The following is a 22,776-nucleotide window of genomic DNA, read 5'->3' as shown; positions in this document are numbered from 1 at the left end:
ATGTAAAAAAAAAAAAAAAAAAAAAAAAAAAAAAAAAAAATGTTTTTTTTTTTGTACTAAAGCACAAAACAAATGTGTATCAGAAAGTAAATGCAAATGTTATGATCACGTAGTTCTTAATAAATTATTATTTCTTATTATTTTGAACATTTCAAAAAATTCACTTGGCCAACCAATAAAGATTAAAGCATTTAAATAAAAATGTTTAAATATTATGATTTGGGTCATAAATATTATCAACTTGCATTTTCTTAACCAAAAATTTGCCTAAAGAAAGGCATTACCTATGAAAAGATTACAAATCGAAAAACAGCTGCAAAAAATTTAATTATTAAATTATTTGCTCAAACGTTTTCCACTTTACTTAATACAATTAATACTAATGAGCAAAAGCTAATGCCAAAACATTGCAATACACTGATCTAAGCAATAAAAAACCTTGACCAGTCCCAAAGCAGAGCTCCAGATATGCTTCTATGTAACGTATACGCACAGTATGCCGTTAGCAGTGTGAATGCCAACAGAAATAACCAAGAATGTTGCTGTCAGAGCCCCAGTACTCTACACACACATATATACATACATACATATTTATATCAATTTCACGCACTTCATCAGCACCAAGTCACGGCTCCAGTGTATCTGTGAGTGTGGGTGTGTGTGTGTCTGCGTGTGTGTGTGTCTGCGTGTGTAAGTGAGTGCGTACAAGCGTGCATGGCGCCGAGAGTTGATTATACACATGAGCTGAGTTAGGAAATGCCTGAGTTTCCATGCGTGCTACAAGCAGCTGCAGAAAGCTGTGCAAAATTTTTACTGCTATTTATTTAAATTCCATTGTTTGCATGTGGTGGGGCGGCCCAGTGGTTCAGCGCTCCAGCATGCCAGCACGCATACAAACACACAAACACACTAAGTATATATATGTGTGTGTGTGTGTGTTCTTAAGCACATGTAAGTCCCAACTTGACGCAAGGCACTCGAGCCAAAAACATTAGAAGCTTTTCTTTTGTGATTTTCAATGTGCCGCAAACAATAGAGAGGGATGGGGAGAGGGGCAACAAATACTGCGCGCTCTACTGACAGCCACCATTTAAAATTTATACACCACATGGCAATCATAATAAACTAAAGCGGCGAATGCCAACCAACCTCATAAGCAGTAACAGTCATGTAGTTGATAGCACAACGCTGAGAGAAATACATTTGGAGGGGGGTCAGGGGAGGGGGAAGGGCCGCCACAAGTATTTGCGACGGTTTGGCGAGGCGCGAAACTGAAATGGTGCAAGTTTATTTAATAACAGGAAGCAAAGGCAAAAAGGCCAAACAAAAAACAAGCAAACGGCATACGCGTCGCATGCGTAATATTTGGCTAGCATGCACATATACACGTAGAGAAATGCAGTACAACCTCGTTAATTCGAAGAATACTTGCTCACTGCTCGGAATAGAATTACTACTTTCAGGCTCTTAACCCTAACTACACCTTTATTGCATAATATTTTTAAATTATTATAGGATATTTCTCTTGTTAATTCAGCGAAACCGTATCAAACATAATTGGACCATAATATTATATTTGTTGCTTTTAGCTCCGCAATATTTACTTACTAGGCTGTTCGAGCATTGAATATGATTTTTCGTAAAGTTCCCTTAAAAAAACATTCTTTATACAGAGCTTACCTTCTAAATATCAAATGCTTATAATATTGTGGTTAAGTATTTGTTAAAAGGATATGTTTACAATGCACGAGAATATTTTTCTGTATCAATCAAAATTGGAAAAAATCGTTGGGAAAATATTCCTAAATATATCTTTATGTATAATGATTATCTTAAAGAAAGGGATTTTATACTGAAGTTTTATTTTTAATTTATTTTTGATAACAATTTCTAGAATGTCTATGACATTTTTTAATAAATGTTAGAATATTGTGGATAAAGTATTTGTTAAGAGGATATGTGTAAGATGAGAATATTTTTCTGTGTCAAACAAAAGCTGGAAAAAATCGTTGGCAAAATATTCCCTAATATATTTATGTATAATTATTATATTGATTATAAATGGTGATCGTTATATTAAAGAAGGGGCTTTTATATTAGAGTTTAATTTGTAATTTTTTTTCTGATATAAATTTCTAGAATGTCTGTGAAATTTTTTAATACTTGTAAATATAGTATGTCAATAAAATAAGTTTCATTCATCAGTTTAGAAAACTTCGTCAACATTTTCATTTTAAATTGTCCACAGTATTGATATTCCACTGTTGAATTATATGTGCGTGCATGTGCATGTGTGTGTGTGTGTGACTAACAAAATGTTTACATTTGCCAAATTGCCTTGCGTGTCAACACTAAATAGCAGACAAGGCTAAACAGCAGCCAAATGGAGGGTGCCAACGCCCCCCATCCTGCGAAAGAGCCGCTCAAGGCCCCGCTAGAAATCCCCCTCCAGCGGCTAGGAAAAGTGGCAACTTTTGAATTCGCGCAGTTGTTTTGCGGTTTGCGCTTTCAAAAATATCTTCAAACGCACACAAACATCCATGCCACACCACATTTTCATACTCGCCGAAATTCTTGAGCGTTTGCTGATTTTGCTGTTGTCGTTGTTGTTGTTGTTGCTTTTAGCCGAAAAGCAAAGGCAAAAAGCAGCTTAACTTATGTCAACCCGATAGCATCTTGTGCCATAAATGTCGACCAACCAACGCCCCGGACCCCGAGCATCCGCCCCCACATAACCCACATGCGTCCCATTGCCAAAGTAGAAATCGTTGAGACGTTGCAAAATCAGTGGAAAGCTTCTCAGAAACTTTTTGTCAAACATTTGTGTGGCACTTGTAAATTTGTTGTGATTTCTTGATAGCTCCTTACGGCGGGTGTATGGCTGTGTTTGTGTGCGAATGTCTCCTGTCATGTAAGCAGCGACAGAAGAAACAGCAGATGAAGAACAAGAAGCGGCGGCAGCAGCTAAAGAGACAGACTTTTATGAATTTTCATGTGCTTTCGGGCGTACTCCAACGCGAATGAAAGAAATCTTGGGCGTGGAAAATGCATGAGGACGTGTGAAAGCCAAGCCAAACAGCCCATGTGTTTACGGGTGTGAGTGCAAAGTTTTCTTTTTCAAGCTTGAATAACTTCATTATAGAGAATTTAAAGCATACTTTGGTGCTGATTTGTGCGACAAGCGGAAATTAGTTGAGCATGACAAAGTCAATGGAGGAGTGCGGCAAGAGATGGAGTGGGCTCCAAAGGCGTTAAAAGGAAAAGCTCGTAAGATATACCTTCCATTCAGAGCACACAAAATTGCTTGCTTACAAACGAAATAATCTTTTGAATGTTTTAATTACCCTGACTCATTCAATCGTAGCTTAAATATTTCTTATTTTTGTATACACTTAAGTCTGTACGAACTGTTTCTTAAAGTGGAAAAACTAAGTTTTGAAAATTATTAGGTTTGGCAAAATAATGTCAATAGCTTGTAGTAATCTTAATGAATGGTTATGTGGCTGTGGTTATCAGCTTTTCCTCAGAAAGGAACTAAAGACATTACAGAAGAAGCTGCTTGCAGTCTGAAAAAGTTAAAAAAAAAATTTTATAAGAGTATATTACAGATAAGCATTTACTATTTGGCATAAGTGTTCTTTAATTAAGCAATGCTTTATGAGAATTTATAGAAAGATGCAATTTCCTGAATAAATTGCACAATAAATTGCATAAAACAGTTACATTTTTCTAGGAATCTAGCTATGCTTCTTCGTCTTCATAAAGAGGCATAATGCCTTATTCATAATTGCAATTCATTAAGCAAGTTAGTTATAAAATTTTTAAAAATGCTTTTACATTTTATAAAAATTAAAACATTCCATATTATGTGTTGATTAATAATTCTTTTGATTTTATAATTGATAACATATATTTCTCCATATGTTCATTGTTCTCATGGAGTTTAATGCGAGAAAGAAGTGCATATGCAAAGAGTATATTCTAAAATGTTCTGCTTGTTGTATCTTCATAGGATTTTGTGGATTTGCCTGGCTACCTGGCTTTGACATTTCACCCAATATTTTCCACACTTAGCCATTTATCAATACTATTTCTCCCTGCAATTTCTGAAAAGTAAACTGCAATTCCATCAGTATCAGCGCCTGCCAACTGCCGCTGCATTTGAGCTCGCGTGTTCTCTGCAGTTCAAATCGTTAAAAGTTGTTGACTTTTGTAGTGCGCTTGCCTCGCGCAGCATAACCGCTTTTCAATTCTTTTTTTTTTTTTGAGCCCAGAAGTAGGCAAAGGAGTTATTTTGGTTCTCTTCTGTTTGGTTGTTCCTATTTCGTAGGATTTATCGCCCTCTGGTGGATAGTGAAAGTGGTAACGTCATCAAGAATTTCTTTTGGTATGACACTCGTTGTCAAAGGACGGAAGAAAGGAGGAATTCCCGCAAACAAAGGTTTCCTTTCTTCGATGTTGGTCAAGCTCTTCCTTTTTGGTTTCGACCCCTGAAGTGAACAGTTGTGCGCGCTTAGCTCGATTATAAGTGGAAAAGTTTAACTTATATCAGATTATTTAAAAGTAATATTGTGGTGAACGTGGCCCAGAGATATAATTATTTATTCGGTCACTGTCCAAGCGCCGTATTTACCAGTAAGTGGTCTGTGTCTTGCCTGCAAATTTTACAAGGTTAGTGTTGACTTTTTGCTTTTTTTTGCACCATTTCCATATGTGTTGATTAGTAGGAATGTAATTCTAATTTAGAGCGAGCGAATGAAGCAATAGAAGCCCACCCGGAACCGAGGGAATTAGTTCACATAATTTGTGGTGCTGTTCCAGTTAGGGTAGGTTATTGGCATCATATATATATTTGTTTTTTTTTGTTTGTAACAAGGCTCTCTTATATTTAGAATTGGCACCACAAGTGCAAAATCAAGCACAAGTGCAGTTTCAAGCACAATTGCTATTTTGTTCGAGGTATTAGAACAAGTGCAGCCTACCCCCCGAAAAGCTCTGCACCGACTCCGTCACCCTGATGAAATAGGCGACAGTTCACCGTCGGCCTTTATATACGACAGTCGCCGCGTGCCGTTCAATTTTTAGTTTCGGTCGTAGTGTGCCGAGTCAGCTGCTTATGAGATTTCACCCAGTGGAGTCATTGACCTCGGGCCACCGAAAAGGGAATTAATAACTTGCGTCAAACGGGCCAGCCACGGGTCTACGTGGAAGATTCGGCTTGAAGCTGAAGCTGCGACAAAATTTGGCTAAGGGTCCGTCCCCTAACCTTAAAAAGGGCGCAGACGACACCCATTTCATATATAGTTATATATTCTTTTATTTTATGGTTTGGATTTTTTTTTCTGTGAAGTCATTTTTCTTTTTTTTTGTTATAGTGCATATATTGCGATACAAATTAGTGAAATATTACATATGTATATGCAGAAGCCAAAATATGAGCTAGCGCAAGGCAAAAGTGAAAAGAAGTTTTAACACCACCAATATAGTGGAAAAAAAAAAATGTACAGCAATTTGCTTTGACGCCGCCGCCTCTCTCGCGTAATATTGTTCTGCTTTTCAGCTGGCCGCCGCTCACAAAAGATCTTTTGGACGTGGATCCACCAGCTGTGAATGTGAGTACTCGCTTTACTTATTTACTCCGCCTCTCTGAGAGAGCTTTTTTTTTCCTTTTTGTTGTTTGTGTTTGAGGGCGAATGCGCGGGTGCTGCAAACCGGCAAACAATATATATATATGAATTATTATTACGATAAATATATTGTTTGTCATATGTTCGCTGCATACGGCAGGCCACTTGCTGTCTATAGTAATTACAAAAAAATTTATAATTAAAAGAATTTAATTTTGAATATGGAAAAGTTCCTTTAAATTATTTAAAGTTGCCAGTCATATTATTTTGCCCTGATGCTGCACCTGTACCTTTGAATTTTTAAATTGTTAACCATAATTTTTATTATTTTATAAATTTTATTATTTGCCTTTACATTATATACATCTCTATATGAATTTGTACAATTGATAAGCAAGGTTGAAATTGTTTTTATTGTATGGTTAACCACCACGAATAGTTATCTAAATGAATTTTATTCAAAATTTAAATTAAATGAATAGTTACACCAGGATGTTTTAACGTGTCGTAATTTGTTAGAAGCCATGACGAGAGGTGGGTTTTTGACGTAGGTTCTGGTAATATTAGGGATCACCGGTTTCGACCTGCGGCCAAAGGTGATCATGGTAGGGTGGGCACCGAACCTGCTGACGCAACACCAGCAGCGCAGCAGAGACCAGAGGTAGAACCCTTTACAACGACAATTTAGTTTTTCCGTACTCGCTTTCTTTTCCGTTCTAATACTTTCCTCCAGACATACCAAAAAACAAAATATCAGTAAAAAAAAAAAAAGGTAAATAAAAGCACGCGAATTTTAATGGCATTAAATATTAGCGATCGAGCAGGTAGCACTGCGGCCATATTGCCCATATTGCCGACGACCGCCGTAGCCGGAACAAGCGCGTGCTCCGCTTAGCCGCTACACCCACCATCAGCTCGGCCCAGAGTAGTAGCGATATACGTTGCATGCTACAGTAATTAATAATATATTAATGTTATTTGGCGCCCAACTCAAGGGCCAATTTTGGTCACGATTTTGGCCAAATCGTTACCTCGTTGGTTCCATTCTCTTAAGTGATAGGTCAGTAACATCAGATCACCTTTTTTTTGGTTATCTTGGTTGAATATTTTAGTCCTTCCCTTGTCCTAGTGATTGAAGAAATTAGCATATTGTTCACAATTGTTGAAATAGCTAAAAATATATCAATTATCTTATGTGTTTAGACAAGACTCGCTGGATATGTCATAGCTTCAGATAGCAATGACTCCGCTGTCTAATACTGTTTAAGCCATTTAATCCTTGTGCTGCTGCAAAACTGGGGAGCCAATGTTGTCTATTGGTTTTACGTGGAGTACTGAGCTACGGCCATTCCATTGGCGCAAGCAGTTGAACAGCTTCACCCTTCGGTTGCATGATGGAAGTTACTTCACTTTCAATATTAAGTGCGTCGCCTAGGCAACCAATCCCCTCCCAACTTTTTCTTTTAATTTCATTTCTGAGCTTCAGTTTGGAATCGCAACAGTCAGGTGATCGAATTGTTGTCTTTTGCCTTTTCAATCCAAAGACGTGCTTAAACAAACTAGCTTTCTACCAGGATCCGGCTAAGCTAAAGTATACATTGCTAGGCGTGTGTAGGATAGGGTGGAAAACTACCCCACATAGGCAGCATAGTGTTACTGTTTAGTTGACCCTCCTCCTTTATTTTTCCTTTTATTTACCTTTCATAAATTGTCGTTCAAAGAAAACACATAAAGGTTCTAACATACCTAATAAATGCAAACCAATCGCATGGCTTCAAATATCTTCTGTGCAAATTTTGGAATATTTTTATTTTGAATCGATTTGAATAGCTATTAATTAGTATCGTATATTTTATTCGTTATATAGAACAAATTAAAAAGAAAATGCCTTTAGCGCGCAGTCCAGAAAGTTTGCTTTTGGTTGACAATATTAACCAAAACTGCTTCATTTGTTCTGAAGTAATTGCTCATCAGACTCAGCTTCTGAATACAACTTGTGGCCATACTTTTCATAAGGCTTGTTTTAATACAGAAGTAGGCTCAGCAGGAATTTGTCCCGTGTGTAGGCAGTCTCTGAATCCAACCGAGGCCAGTTCGCTAAGTAACCTTACTACGGACCGTAATACACCTTCTTGTTCAAAGCAACATCAAACTAGGTCTCAAACTAGAAAACAACAACACACGTCCCAAAACATGGCTAATCCAGCTCTTCACCCAAATTTGAATATAGAAGTGTCGGGAAATCAGTCCGAAAATGTTTCCGTTGATCGTCGTGTATTATCAGAAACAATTGCTGAAGCTGTTACGGCTGCGATGGCACAACACTCTCAACAGTTAACCCAGGCTATTGTTTCTGGCTTTCAAAGCTTGTCCGCTGCCACGGCTAACTCCAGCCCTCATGTACAAATGACGACATTGCCAGCGGTAGAACAGCGACCATTTCAACCACTGTTGGGTCTGTCTCAATCACAAGAGCATGGACAGACACGACCCGCACTTGGGAGTGAACGAACAGCAACTCATAGTGCAGTAAACTTTGATTTACGTCCAGATCGTATCAGTCAGATCATGGCAAATTGGAAGATTCGGTTTTCAAATAAAGCATCAATGACGATAGACGATTTTATATACCGAGTTGAAGCCTTGACGAATCAGACATTAGATGGTAACCTTGAATTGACTGCTCGATACGCAAGTAATCTCTTTGAAGGCAACGATAGCGAATGGTTTTGGCGTTACCATAAAAGTGTTTCGCTAGTTCATTGGCATGATTTGTGCATCGCCTTACGTGGCCAGTTTAGGGATAATAGAACTGACCGCGATATACGTGCTGAGATTGAGCAACGCAAGCAGCGTCATAATGAGTCATTTGATGATTTTTATAATGTTATTGCTGCGTTGGCAGACAAACTGTCACATCCAATTGAAGAGTTTACACTGTTAGAAATAATTCGTGCAAATTTACTCCCCGAAATTCAGCACGAGATTCTGTATGAATCTGCCTCGACAATAGCAGCTTTGAGACAACTTGTACGCAAGCGCGAAATTTTTATAAAAACTCTTCCCAAGGCTCAAACGGTCACGCAACGATTTTTGCCTCGTCGGCAAGTGAGTGCTTTAGATGTAGAAGCAGATTCGCAAATAGCTTCAGATATGTCGGAGGTAGAAGATTATGAAGTGTTGGCACTAGAAGCGTCCTGCTGGAATTGTGGTAGCCAGGGACACAGGTATCAAGAATGCGTGGCTGAACGGCGTGTATTTTGTTACGGTTGTGGCAAAGCCGATACTTACAAGCCCAGTTGTCGAAAGTGCAATTCGCACCTATCAAAAAACCAGCGGTCGCGTGCACCATTGACAAGTGCACGCAAACAATTTGCTTCGATAGCAACCAACACCGAGCAGAACAAATAGTTGATTTGAAGCACCAATCTATTCACAGGAATTCAGATTTTGATGCTTCCCGTTTCGATACAAATTACCCGAATATGTATATTTCTCGTTCTCGTCAAAGAAGAATCGCCTTTAATAAACGTCGAAAATCAGAAATGAAGTTAATTTTAGCCACTATCATCGGCAAGAACCACGACATCCGTCCTTATGCACAGGTAACCATTTTCAACAAAAACGTAGTTGGACTTATGGATACAGGTGCATCCATTAGTTGTATAGGCGGAAAGTTCGCGGTAGAGTTACAAGAAACAGATGCAGACATAAAGCCATTTTCTTCAGCGGTCAAAACTGCTGATGGCCAAAGTCAAGCCATTATGGGGCGAATTAACACGGACGTATGTTATAAAGGCATTACAAAACAACTTACGTTTTATATTGTTCCCTCTTTATCGGAAGATGTATATTTAGGCATAGACTTTTGGACCATATTCCAACTGCTACCATTACATCTAATGACCACAAACTTTAATGTCTCCTCTTTAGAGGATTCCTTTATGAAACCACTTTCTGCTTCGCAAAAACAATCTTTAGCAAGGGCAATCAGTTTATTTCCCTCATTTGCTAAAAAAGGGCTAGGTAGAACTCATTTGGTTACTCATACAATTGATGTGGCCGATGCGAAGCCTCTAAAGCAGCGTCACTACCCAGTTTCGCCAGCCACAGAGAAGTTGATGTATGCCGAATTGGATCGCATGCTCAAGCTTGGTGTTATAAAGGAGTCAAATAGTGCTTGGTCATCTCCGGTAGTTTTAGTTTGCAAGCCAGGTAAAGTTCGGCTATGCCTTGATAGCAGAAAAGTGAATGAAGTCACGGTAAAAGATGCATACCCGATGCCAATAATTGATGGAATATTAAGCCGTCTGCCTAAGGCAGAATATATAACCAGCTTGGATTTAAAGGACGCCTTTTGGCAAATTCCTTTGGATGCGAAATCTCGCGACAAAACAGCCTTTACAGTTCCCGGTAGACCCCTGTATGAATTTATAGTAATGCCATTTGGATTAACCAATTCACCACACACAATGTCTCGATTGATGGACAAAGTAGTCCCAGCGAATTTACGAAACGAAGTCTTTGTTTATCTCGACGATCTTCTCATAGTGTCCGAGTCCTTTGAACGGCATATTGCAGTTTTGGAAATTATTGCCGCGCAACTAGAACGCGCCAAGTTGACCATCAATGTAGAGAAAAGTAAATTCTGTAGAAAAGAAGTAGTGTACTTGGGACATGTGATTGGCAATGGCACTATTCAAACAGATCCAGAAAAAATATCGGCTGTAGTCGATTTTCCCGTACCTAGATCGTTAAAACAGGTTCGACGTTTTCTTGGTATGACAGGGTGGTATCACAAATTTATTCGAAATTATGCAGCCATAGCTTCCCCCTTAACTGACACTTTGAAGCAGAAGCGTAAATTTTTGTGGACCCCGGAAGCACAGCAAGCATTTGAGTCGTTGAAATCCCAACTGTGCAACGCTCCAGTTTTGCATAGCCCAAATTTTTCTGCTCCTTTCTTTTTGCATTGTGACGCCAGCCATACTGGTATAGGCGCAGTTCTTATGCAGGAGAACGCTGAGGGAGATGAGATCCCTATTGCATTTATGTCACGGAAGCTCAATCAGAGCCAAAGAAATTATACAGTGACTGAAAAAGAGTGTCTTGCGGCTGTGATGGCAGTAAAAAAGTTTAGAGCTTACATAGAAGGCCAAGAATTCACAATTATAACCGACCACGCTTCACTTAAATGGTTGATGACTCAAGCAGATTTAAGTTGTCGATTGGCTAGATGGGCACTTAAGCTGCAGGGTTTTAAATTCAAAATACAACACCGGAAAGGCAGTAAAAATGTCGTACCTGATGCGCTGTCACGAACGCATACTGAAAATTTATCCGCTCTATCTTTAAGCAGTCTCATAGTGGATATGAATTCCAAAGAGTTTGAATCGGAAGAATATGTTGAACTGCGAACAAAAATTCTGTCTAACCAGGCTAAAATGCCAGACCTCAAAGTGGTTGACAATTTCATTTATAGGCGCGCTGAGCACGCTATTGGCGAAAAAGTATCCGATGATGCCTGTTGGAAGCTTTGGGTTCCAAAGTCGCTCGTGCACGAAGCACTTAAAGTTGCGCATGAACACCCTATTTTTGCACACTGTGGCATAAACAAAATGTTAGACAACCTTAGGCGTTTATACTATTGGCCAAATATGGTGAATAGCGTCAAAGAGTTTGTAAACAATTGCGATATCTGTAAAGGATCAAAGCATCCCAACCGTACGCTAAAACCTCCATTGGGTAGGTCGGTTCAATCGGAAAGGTTCTTTCAAAAATTATATGTTGACTTTTTAGGCCCCTATCCGCGTAGTAGGTCCGGCAATATAGGTATCTTTGTAGTATTAGACCACCTATCGAAGTTTCCGTTTTTAAAGCCAGTCAAAAAGTTAACGGCTGACGCAATAACATCGTTCATGGAAAATTACCTTTTCCACTGTTTTGGCATTCCAGAAACAGTAGTATCGGATAACGGAGTGCAGTTCAAATCCTTAGCATTCAATGCAGTATTAAAGAAGTATAACGTTAGCCATGTTTATACTGCTTACTATGCACCGCAAGCCAATGCGTCGGAAAGGGTTAATCGATCTGTTTTGGCGGCTATTAAAGCTTATATACGTCCGGATCAGAGGAACTGGGACGAGCAATTAAGCAGCATTTGCTGTGCCCTGCGCTCTAGCGTTCATTCCGCCATCAACACAAGCCCTTATCGGGTAGCATTTGGCCAGCATATGGTAACCAATGCTACTACATATAAGCTGTTGCGAAAACTAGACATGCTAGATGATCGCTCAATTCAATTTGAACGGGATGATGCCTTTGAAATTATTCGACATCAGGCTAAGAACTCTATGATCGCTCAACGCAATCGTAATGAGCGAACTTATAATTTACGCACTCGAGAAGTCACTTTTAAAGTAGGCCAGGAAATATTTAGGCGCAATTTTCAACAGAGTAATCTGACGCAAGGATTTAGTGCAAAATTGGCTCCAGCCTTTGTCAAAGCCCGTGTCAGTAAAAGGCTAGGAAATTGTTATTACGAGCTTGTAGATTTACAAGGCCGTCCGATAGGTAAATATCACGCCAAGGATTTACAACAGTAATGGTTTGAAGTATTCCTGTCTGCTCGGTTCAAGCGTGTATCCCTCTTGTGCAGTGTTCCACCGCCAAGTGTGATTTCAGTGGGGGGGAAATTGTAGTGCGCTTGCCTCGCGCAGCATAACCGCTTTTCAATTCTTTTTTTTTTGAGCCCAGAAGTAGGCAAAGGAGTTATTTTGGTTCTCTTCTGTTTGGTTGTTCCTATTTCGTAGGATTTATCGCCCTCTGGTGGATAGTGAAAGTGGTAACGTCATCAAGAATTTCTTTTGGTATGACACTCGTTGTCAAAGGACGGAAGAAAGGAGGAATTCCCGCAAACAAAGGTTTCCTTTCTTCGATGTTGGTCAAGCTCTTCCTTTTTGGTTTCGACCCCTGAAGTGAACAGTTGTGCGCGCTTAGCTCGATTATAAGTGGAAAAGTTTAACTTATATCAGATTATTTAAAAGTAATATTGTGGTGAACGTGGCCCAGAGATATAATTATTTATTCGGTCACTGTCCAAGCGCCGTATTTACCAGTAAGTGGTCTGTGTCTTGCCTGCAAATTTTACAAGGTTAGTGTTGACTTTTTGCTTTTTTTTGCACCATTTCCATATGTGTTGATTAGTAGGAATGTAATTCTAATTTAGAGCGAGCGAATGAAGCAATAGAAGCCCACCCGGAACCGAGGGAATTAGTTCACATAATTTGTGGTGCTGTTCCAGTTAGGGTAGGTTATTGGCATCATATATATATTTGTTTTTTTTTGTTTGTAACAAGGCTCTCTTATATTTAGAATTGGCACCACAAGTGCAAAATCAAGCACAAGTGCAGTTTCAAGCACAATTGCTATTTTGTTCGAGGTATTAGAACAAGTGCAGCCTACCCCCCGAAAAGCTCTGCACCGACTCCGTCACCCTGATGAAATAGGCGACAGTTCACCGTCGGCCTTTATATACGACAGTCGCCGCGTGCCGTTCAATTTTTAGTTTCGGTCGTAGTGTGCCGAGTCAGCTGCTTATGAGATTTCACCCAGTGGAGTCATTGACCTCGGGCCACCGAAAAGGGAATTAATAACTTGCGTCAAACGGGCCAGCCACGGGTCTACGTGGAAGATTCGGCTTGAAGCTGAAGCTGCGACAAAATTTGGCTAAGGGTCCGTCCCCTAACCTTAAAAAGGGCGCAGACGACACCCATTTCATATATAGTTATATATTCTTTTATTTTATGGTTTGGATTTTTTTTTCTGTGAAGTCATTTTTCTTTTTTTTGTTATAGTGCATATATTGCGATACAAATTAGTGAAATATTACATACACTGGTCGGCACAATTATTTTGACGAGAAGAAAATCATACATTTTTGTCAATAACTGGTTATTGGTTTAAGATATCAAAGGAAATTTTTTTTCTCAATTCCATATTGGTATTACAAACTTAAAAATAATTCAAAGGATATATTTTTATAAGGACTTTTAAAATTATAAATCAAGGTAATTTTCATGGGTTGGCATAAGTATTTTGACAATGGATATTAACAAAAAAAACAAAGCTTAATACTAAACAAAACATAAGAAATTGATGGTAGATTAATAAAATGTATACCCGCCTTTGGCTTCGATAACTTTTTGAAGACGTCTTGGAACTGAGTCCACTAAATTTTGAAGGACCTCTAATGGTATCTCTTTCCAAAGAGAAGTGACCTCGGAAATAGTTTCTTCTTCGGTTTTATGCAAAGACGCATTTCTTTTACGTTTTACAAGAGACCACACATTCTCAATAACGTTTAAGTCCGGACTTTGTGGTGGCCAATCCAGAGTAGTAACACCAACATCGGTTAAAAATGCTCTTATCATTTTGCTTTTGTGGCATGGGGCGTTATCCTGTTGCAGGATAAATGATTCTCCAATCAGCCTGTCACCGGAAGGGAATGCGTTTTCGTTAAGGGTACTCAAATATTGTTGCTGGTTCATTGAGCCGGTGATGGGAACGAAATCACCTAACCCATTGTACGCAATGCATCCCCAGAACATGACTGAGCCTCCGCCATGGCTCACTTTTTGACATACGGGGATATTTTTTTGTCTTTGAAACTGTGGGAGCCTTACAAAAATCTTTGTTTTTGATGAATTGTATTCAAAGGAGCTTTCATCTGTCCATAGAACGCTTCTCCAAAACTCTTTTGGCTTATGCAGATGCTCCTTTGCAAAAGCCAATCTTTTGAGCTTGTTCACCTTTGATATGTAAGGTATGTCCTTCGCTTTGTATGTCTTAAAATCTACTTCTTTTAGGCGTCGCCGAACAGTACGCTCACTGATTGGAGTCTTGGTCGACTTATTCCATTGATCTGCAGCAGCTTGCGGCTTTAAATGAATATTTTTTTTAAATTCCCGCAATAGGACTCGATCTTCAATGGGTGTTGTTTTGCGGTTAGCACCTGATCTAGGCAAGTTTTTGACGTGATTGTGGGTCTTATATTTGTTAATTTGATAGTGGACTGTTTGCCGCGACAAATTATATTCATTTGCAATGTCTTTTGGTGCTACGCCGGCATTAAACTTCGCCACTATTGAGGCTCTAACAACATAACTTAATTCTGTCTTTTTTACCATTGTATCGATTACTTTTGAATCAAATTTTAATGAAAATAATGTAAAAAGGTCAACAAAAATTGTTACACCAAAGTTATTTTAGTATCACTTGATAAAACGTACGCGAAAACGGCGACAAAGATTTGGTCAAAATACTTATGCCGTGCCTGAATCCGCAGTCAACTCACATTGTCATTTGTAGAAAGAAGGTGTGAAGAGTAATAGGCAAAATATTTTGCCTACATATTGTTGTTGCTATGAACTCTATATCCCGTATGAAAATTGTACCGTTATTCCTTGAAACTAAAAGCAACCAGCACCGATAGTCGTGAGTACAGTTCGTCAAAATAATTGTGCCGACCAGTGTATGTATATGCAGAAGCCAAAATATGAGCTAGCGCAAGGCAAAAGTGAAAAGAAGTTTTAACACCACCAATATAGTGGAAAAAAAAAAATGTACAGCAATTTGCTTTGACGCCGCCGCCTCTCTCGCGTAATATTGTTCTGCTTTTCAGCTGGCCGCCGCTCACAAAAGATCTTTTGGACGTGGATCCACCAGCTGTGAATGTGAGTACTCGCTTTACTTATTTACTCCGCCTCTCTGAGAGAGCTTTTTTTTTCCTTTTTGTTGTTTGTGTTTGAGGGCGAATGCGCGGGTGCTGCAAACCGGCAAACAATATATATATATGAATTATTATTACGATAAATATATTGTTTGTCATATGTTCGCTGCATACGGCAGGCCACTTGCTGTCTATAGTAATTACAAAAAAATTTATAATTAAAAGAATTTAATTTTGAATATGGAAAAGTTCCTTTAAATTATTTAAAGTTGCCAGTCATATTATTTTGCCCTGATGCTGCACCTGTACCTTTGAATTTTTAAATTGTTAACCATAATTTTTATTATTTTATAAATTTTATTATTTGCCTTTACATTATATACATCTTTATATGAATTTGTACAATTGATAAGCAAGGTTGAAATTGTTTTTATTGTATGGTTAACCACCACGAATAGTTATCTAAATGAATTTTATTCAAAATTTAAATTAAATGAATAGTTACACCAGGATGTTTTAACGTGTCGTAATTTGTTAGAAGCCATGACGAGAGGTGGGTTTTTGACGTAGGTTCTGGTAATATTAGGGATCACCGGTTTCGACCTGCGGCCAAAGGTGATCATGGTAGGGTGGGCACCGAACCTGCTGACGCAACACCAGCAGCGCAGCAGAGACCAGAGGTAGAACCCTTTACAACGACAATTTAGTTTTTCCGTACTCGCTTTCTTTTCCGTTCTAATACTTTCCTCCAGACATACCAAAAAACAAAATATCAGTAAAAAAAAAAAAAAAGGTAAATAAAAGCACGCGAATTTTAATGGCATTAAATATTAGCGATCGAGCAGGTAGCACTGCGGCCATAAAGAAGAACCACCCCCATATTGCCGACGACCGCCGTAGCCGGAACAAGCGCGTGCTCCGCTTAGCCGCTACACCCACCATCAGCTCGGCCCAGAGTAGTAGCGATATACGTTGCATGCTACACTTTCTGGAGCAGCATCAGCAGCAGCAGCAGCGAAAAAGCAAAACTCAAATTCTTATCACCAGCCAGAGAGCAGTGCAGCAACAACTACAACAACAAAATCAATTTGCTCGATAGTCCAGCCAAAGTGCACAGAAGATGCGAATCGGGCAAACAGTGCCCACAGCTTGCGGTGGTCAGTTTGACAATTTTGGTTTTCCTCTCTCCCACGCTCCCCCTTCATTCTTTCTTTCCTTCTCTCTTTTTTTGCTGCAAATTTTCAGGCAAATATGCAGCAAAAATGCTTGTGCAGCACTTGCCACTCCATAGAAAAGAAAAAACAGTACAGAGCTGAAATTTGCTGGCAAGGCGACAAACACGATGGGGGACTCAAGGACCACACCGACCACACCCAATCGTTGCTCTAGAGCTCGCTGGCACTTAATCATCATTTGCTTGCAGCCATCTGAATGAAATGTCAAACTAAATGGCAACAATTTTGATTGAATTTTTCTTTGCGGTGGATACTTTATATACATGCATATAAGCAGTATCCAGAAACTGATGCTGATACTGGCCAGGAATAAATATGTTTTGTGGTCCGAGTGCAGAGAAGAGTAGCAACACGTTTGTGGTTTTCGCACTTGATTCCGAAATGGCCCAAGCTATTTAACTATTTAAAACCAAGGACGTGACTGCAGAGTAGAACTCTGGGAATAAGCATGGTGGTGAGGGTGTCGGCGTTGGTGGCAGTGAGTGTGTGTGTATGTGTGTATGTGTGTGTGAGGGCGTTGCCGGTGGCAGCCACATGAAAAATGCCAACAATAAAGTGCAATTCATTTTCTAAGCCAACGACGAATGCACGTAGTCAGGCCGACGCTGAGGCTCAGGCTGATGTGGAGGCGAAAAATTCTACAGACTCATCCGTACATGGAAGTGAGTATAATGTTGAATCACAGCCTCTCTGTGCATTTTTGTGTGTCTCGCTGTAATGTTGTGGATGCTTGAGTGGGTGTGCGACATTTTATGACAATGCCAATCTAAGCGAAAGCAACGAAGACGTTGGCATATTTTTCTTGACAACGTGCATTGCAGCCGGTTGCCGAGCAGAACAGCACAGCACCACCAGAGCTGAAGCTGAAGCTAATGCCAAAGCTGTGGCTGTAGTAGTTGGACAGCATCCGAGCAGCACATTTCCTTCCAAGTCGTTGACAAAATGTGCCCGTTACCGCAATGCAATGATGAAAGCTACGGCTACAAGCGCAGCATGATTGACTGACATGAGCACGAAGACAGGGTTTGACATCAATCTGCCATAGAGACACAACTACCACATTAACCCAAATGCAAAAGCCGGCCACAAAAATCCCATGGGATCTGCCTGCCAGTGTCTGTGCATGTAAATGGTATTAAAGTTGCATTAAGTTGGCTTCAAGTCTACCTACAGAGCCCAACAGATGAGTACTCCAGAAATGTATATGCAGCAAAAAAATTACATTTTTTATACTTGTACAACATTCAGTTGAGCTTCAACGGCTAGAAATGAAGGTAAATTATTTACATTTCAACCAGAGCTCAGCTGTTTTTTTTTTTAACGACAATTACATTCCTTTAGTTCTCATATTTACGATATAAAATAATTGAAATGCTAAAATAAATCAAAACAGAAGTGTATTATTTGAATACAAAAAACCTCAAAAATATATTCAAAATAAACAGACAACATATTAAGTACACCGTCTGCATTCAACTTAAGAAGAGGAAGACAACAAAATTATATTTAATATTAATTTGCTATTCAAATACAGAAATACTATTTGTGTTAATTGTTTATATTTATAGCTACTTTATTAACTATTGTGGGAACTTCAAACTAAGTACTTGTATATTATAAAAACTTAAAGCAATTTCTTGTATTTAATAGAACGACTATCTGGATATGTAAATATAAAAGATATACACGAAGAATAGTTTTTATCTAACAAATTGCTAATTTATATATTTAATCAAATCAAACTTTAACCAAATTAAATAAAATGCTTGCAAATATTTATGCAAGATGCGATCACAACACTTATTTTCTTTTTCATTCCGAAATTCACAAAAAATTGTTATTAATTATGGTTTCTTTCATATTTGCAAGTTCTATTATACATTCAAATATTATTGACATCATTTATGAACTTATTTAATCTCACACCTTAAGCTAATTACGTTGGCACTTTTAGAATCAAATCAAGCCTTATATCTGACAACGCATGCCCTAATCTCTGGATTAAATTAATGTTCGACTAAAATGTGTCAACTCCTTTACTATTAACTGCAACTTAGAAACTGTTATTCTGCGCTTTTCATCAAAATGGTTTTAATTAGCTGCCATAGTCATCTAGACAAGCATCTAAGAGCGTGCTATAAAAGCTCTTTAATGCCTCATGAAAACAAAAGCCAGAAGCGGCTTTAAGGCTATCGAATACATTTGTGTTAACGGTAATGGCATGAACTTGAACTCTTTTCCTTCGCCGCCTGTATGTGTGTGTGTGTGTGTGTGTGAGAAAGAGTTTACCAGACGCATCTCATTTGCGTTGAATATTAAATACACCCAAGCTGGGGACGCGAAATGGCGGCGGGCATTGGTGACAACAACAGCAGCTGGTGGGTAATTGCGACTGTCGTCGAAGCCCGAGACACAAATTTTGAAAAACAGGCAAGTTGCCAAAAAAGGATGCATTGCCGCTGCCTCTTATGACAGGCTCAAATATATAAAATGGCCCAACGAGGCCGAGAAACAGAGAAAAAGGTCAAAAACACTTGACAGTACATTATGTGTGCCACTGACTGTACGATAGTGCGGGAAGGGGGGGAGAGAGGGGTCTGTGGGCACTGACCGAATGTCCGAGTGGCTGATGAACAGCCGCCACGTCTGACGTTTTCGTTATTATTCTTATTCGTGCATGATGGCAGTTGCTGTTGTTGCTCTTGTTGGCTGCCGCTGTTATTGTTGGTTCAATTTCCTAGCCATTTCCGGCTTTTCTCTGAAATTACGTAAAACATACAAAAACAGAAGTTACAACACCAACACTGGTCTTGAGCAAGCCACACAGAAATTGTGTGCGGGTCATTCCACTTGATTTCCGCAAAGGATACTGCGCACACAAACACAAAAAAGGAGACGAAAAAATTGCCGCCCAAGTCGAGATCGAAGGCAGTCAGAGGCGGCAGGACAAGGTATGCCAAACAGGCGACCACAAGTACAAAAGAAATGAGAGCGAGAGAAAGTGTGCGGGATGGACAGAGAGGGGGGAGGGGTCGTCACTGCTGCTGCTCACTCAATGGTCCATAAATCGGTTGTCAACTATTCAAATGCAGACAATTGATTACAGCGATAAAGCTGAAGAGCCTTTTTACAGAGAGGACGTCCAGGGCTGCTTCATCCTCCTTCCTCCCCCTGGCTAACTGAGTGCCCGAACGGGGCAATAACGAGGGACGGGGGTTTTCGAATGCTGGTCACATAAAAATAAAAAGGCCCTCCAATACATCCAGTCGACTGACTCACAGACTGACTCACTCGCCCACTAACTAACCAACGCACTCAGCTCTAATGAAAGCAGCTGCGCCCCCCAGTTAGCCAGATATATGTAGATGTATAAATAGATGGATAGATGGCGAATCGGGATACGCCGGAATATGCACTGCTGCTGTCCACTTTTTAAGAGCAACGCTTTGTTTCCTCTGCCCAACTGTCTCCGACATAATGTAGCCTCTGGAGAACGCAAAGCTTGAGATTGGCAGGCCGCGTGCGAGGGTAGTTCAATAGAGTATCATATCTACTGAAGGTCATTAATACTGGCTTATTTCATTTGTTCATCTTAGCTGCAAAAATAGCTAGGATTCTAAAACCTACAAAAGCAATTTTCATTCCAATTTTTATATATATTATTACAATCAACTGTAGAAGTCCCTAAGAACCGCATTTTATTTTATGTCCCAACTTTTGCTAATCCGGCCAGTGTGCGCAGAAGGAGCGAACGTTTACTCATCTGCCAATACTAATGGAAGTTTATGAATTTTCGTTTTCGATAATAACCCATTCCAATTCTAAGAACTAACTAAAGCTTGTAGACTCATTTTTCAAATTATACCAAATTATATATATTTTATGTCTATTGTATATTGTATAGTATTACGTATAAAATGATTTAAATCTCTGTCATTCTTCTATTTTAAAATATTTGATTTTATTGAGAAATCAAACTATTGTTCTTACATATCTGTCTTTCGGTTGATATTCTTATTCATTAAACAGTCTCCTGTCTCCGACATACTAATGTATTGTGCTACTTGTAGGACTAAAACTATTTAAATCTCAGTCATTCTTCTATTTTAAAATATTTGATTTTATGGAGAAATCAAACTATTGTTCTTACATATTTGTCTTTCTCTTGATATTCTTATTCATTAAACAATATCCTGTTGTTTTTTTTTTTTTTTGACCAAATGTCTCCGATATTACGTATTGTAATAGGTCTAAAATTAATTAAATCTCAGTCATTCTTCTATTTTAAAATATTTGATTTTATTGAGAAATCAAACTATTGTTCTTACATATTTGTTTTTCTCTTGATATTCTTATTCATTAAACAGTCTCCTGTCTCAGACATAATGTATTGTATTATGTCTAAAATTATTTAAATCTCAGTCATTCTTCTATTTTAAAATATTTGATTTTATGGAGAAATCAAACTATTGTTCTTACATATTTGTCTTTCTCTTGATATTCTTATTCATTAAACAATATCCTGTTGTTTTTTTTTTTTTTTGACCAAATGTCTCCGATATTACGTATTGTAATAGGTCTAAAATAATTTAAATCTCAATCATTCTTTTATTTTAAAATATTTGATTTTATTGAGAAATCAAACTATTGTCCTTACATATCTGTAATTCTGTTGATATTTTTATTCATTAAACAGTCTCCTGTCTCAGACATAATGTATTGTATTAGGTCTACAATTTTTAAATCTCAGTCATTCTTCTATTTTAAAATATTAGATTTTATTGAGAAATCAAACCTTTGTTCTTACATATCTGTCTTTCTGTTGATATTCCTATTCATTAAACAGCCTGCTGTTTCCGGCTCACCCTCGCTTTCAAAGACCAGAAACGAATCTTCAAGTCAATAGCCCGTAAGTCCATTTGAGCAGACGCGCACATTTATCGAATTGGGTTGCACACACTCAGCTACACAGCACCTATATATAATTACAGACCATACGATTGCTGAGAAATCATATATATGAGTAGATAGAAATAGAGGAAGAAAAAGGTAAAATGTGAGTTGTAAGCGGAATTAAAGCCAAACTACAAAGTAAACAGCAATGCCTCAAGTGTCTATCGATTTGTATAGCTTACCAACTGACTGACTGTCAGTATGACTGATTGTCTGGTTGCCTAGTAGTGGCCATGGGTGTGGCTGTATGTGGGACTCGTGATATCAAGAAGCCGTCGCTTCATTTCTCGAAGGTACTCGAACTTTATGCACGGCAAAATATTTATTCACAGTTCAATAAATAAACTGTTTGAGTGCATTAAGCACACACACCTCGCCAAAACGGGTATCGACGAGTACGTGTATCTACATATACTATGCTATATCTGTCTGTATGCGGATCTCACGTATCCATAGACGATGCGATGGCTTAAATGGATATACATACATGTGTATGTATATAGGGCTGGCACGATATTGTGTGTGCAACGCCTTTGTTGCGCTTAGTCGAGCTTAATATCTGCTATATTTGCTTGGCGCTCATTGCGATTTGGCTGGGTTAGGTTTACTGTGCGCGCTATATTGCTTGCCGATGAACTCTACGCCCCGAAGCCTCGTGTATTTAACACTTTGTATTTACTGCAAACGGGAAACGCTTGTGCAGTACCAATGGCGAGCTTAAGCACATTTAACATTAGAGACTATAAGCCATCAGCAAAGTAATGCAAACATTACGAACGACAGCAGTTGCGGCAACAGCGGCAACGACTTGGAATTACAACCATAAAGACTCACAACTACAGACAGCGACAAAGGCAGAGCCGGGTGCGGCCATGTTGATTGGGCTGCGTCAAAGCCTGCAGCCTGAGGAGGCATTGGAAAGTGTTACCACATAGCCGCAACGTCGCTTTCCTTCTAATACCTTTTGCCCTAAAGATCCAAGAGTATGTCGATTATCCTCCTTCGAGATTCTTAGGAAATAGTGTTCAAAACGGTAACAAAAAATGAAATGGGAAGAATTCCTAGGACCTATTTACAACATGAATGTCAAATCCAGCGTGTACTATACACATTATTATGTGGCATTACTGCCTATTAGGCAAGTTTAAATACATATGTATATGAATGAAATCGAAAGGATAATTTTGCATTGCAGTAAAATGCAATTGAAAAAAAAAAAATGTTTTGACTT

The 22,776-nt window shown here is 38.8% G+C and overlaps 1 protein-coding gene across 1 annotated transcript in view; it reads left to right on the top strand.

Annotated features, from left to right (window-relative positions):
- Positions 1–18,935: 18,935 nt before the first annotated feature.
- The window catches only part of LOC115625384 (irregular chiasm C-roughest protein), a 164,877-nt gene continuing 161,036 nt past the window's right edge, over positions 18,936–22,776 (top strand). The window contains 1 exon segment of the mRNA XM_030520421.1: positions 18,936–18,970. Coding sequence (XP_030376281.1) covers positions 18,936–18,970 — 35 coding nt within the window.

Source organism: Scaptodrosophila lebanonensis, unplaced genomic scaffold (genome assembly GCF_003285725.1).
Source record: "Scaptodrosophila lebanonensis strain 11010-0011.00,11010-0021.00 unplaced genomic scaffold, SlebRS2 tig00000072-arrow-pilon, whole genome shotgun sequence".
NCBI classification, from domain to species: domain Eukaryota; kingdom Metazoa; phylum Arthropoda; class Insecta; order Diptera; family Drosophilidae; genus Scaptodrosophila; species Scaptodrosophila lebanonensis.
This window is presented reverse-complemented; position numbering and strand designations above follow the sequence as displayed.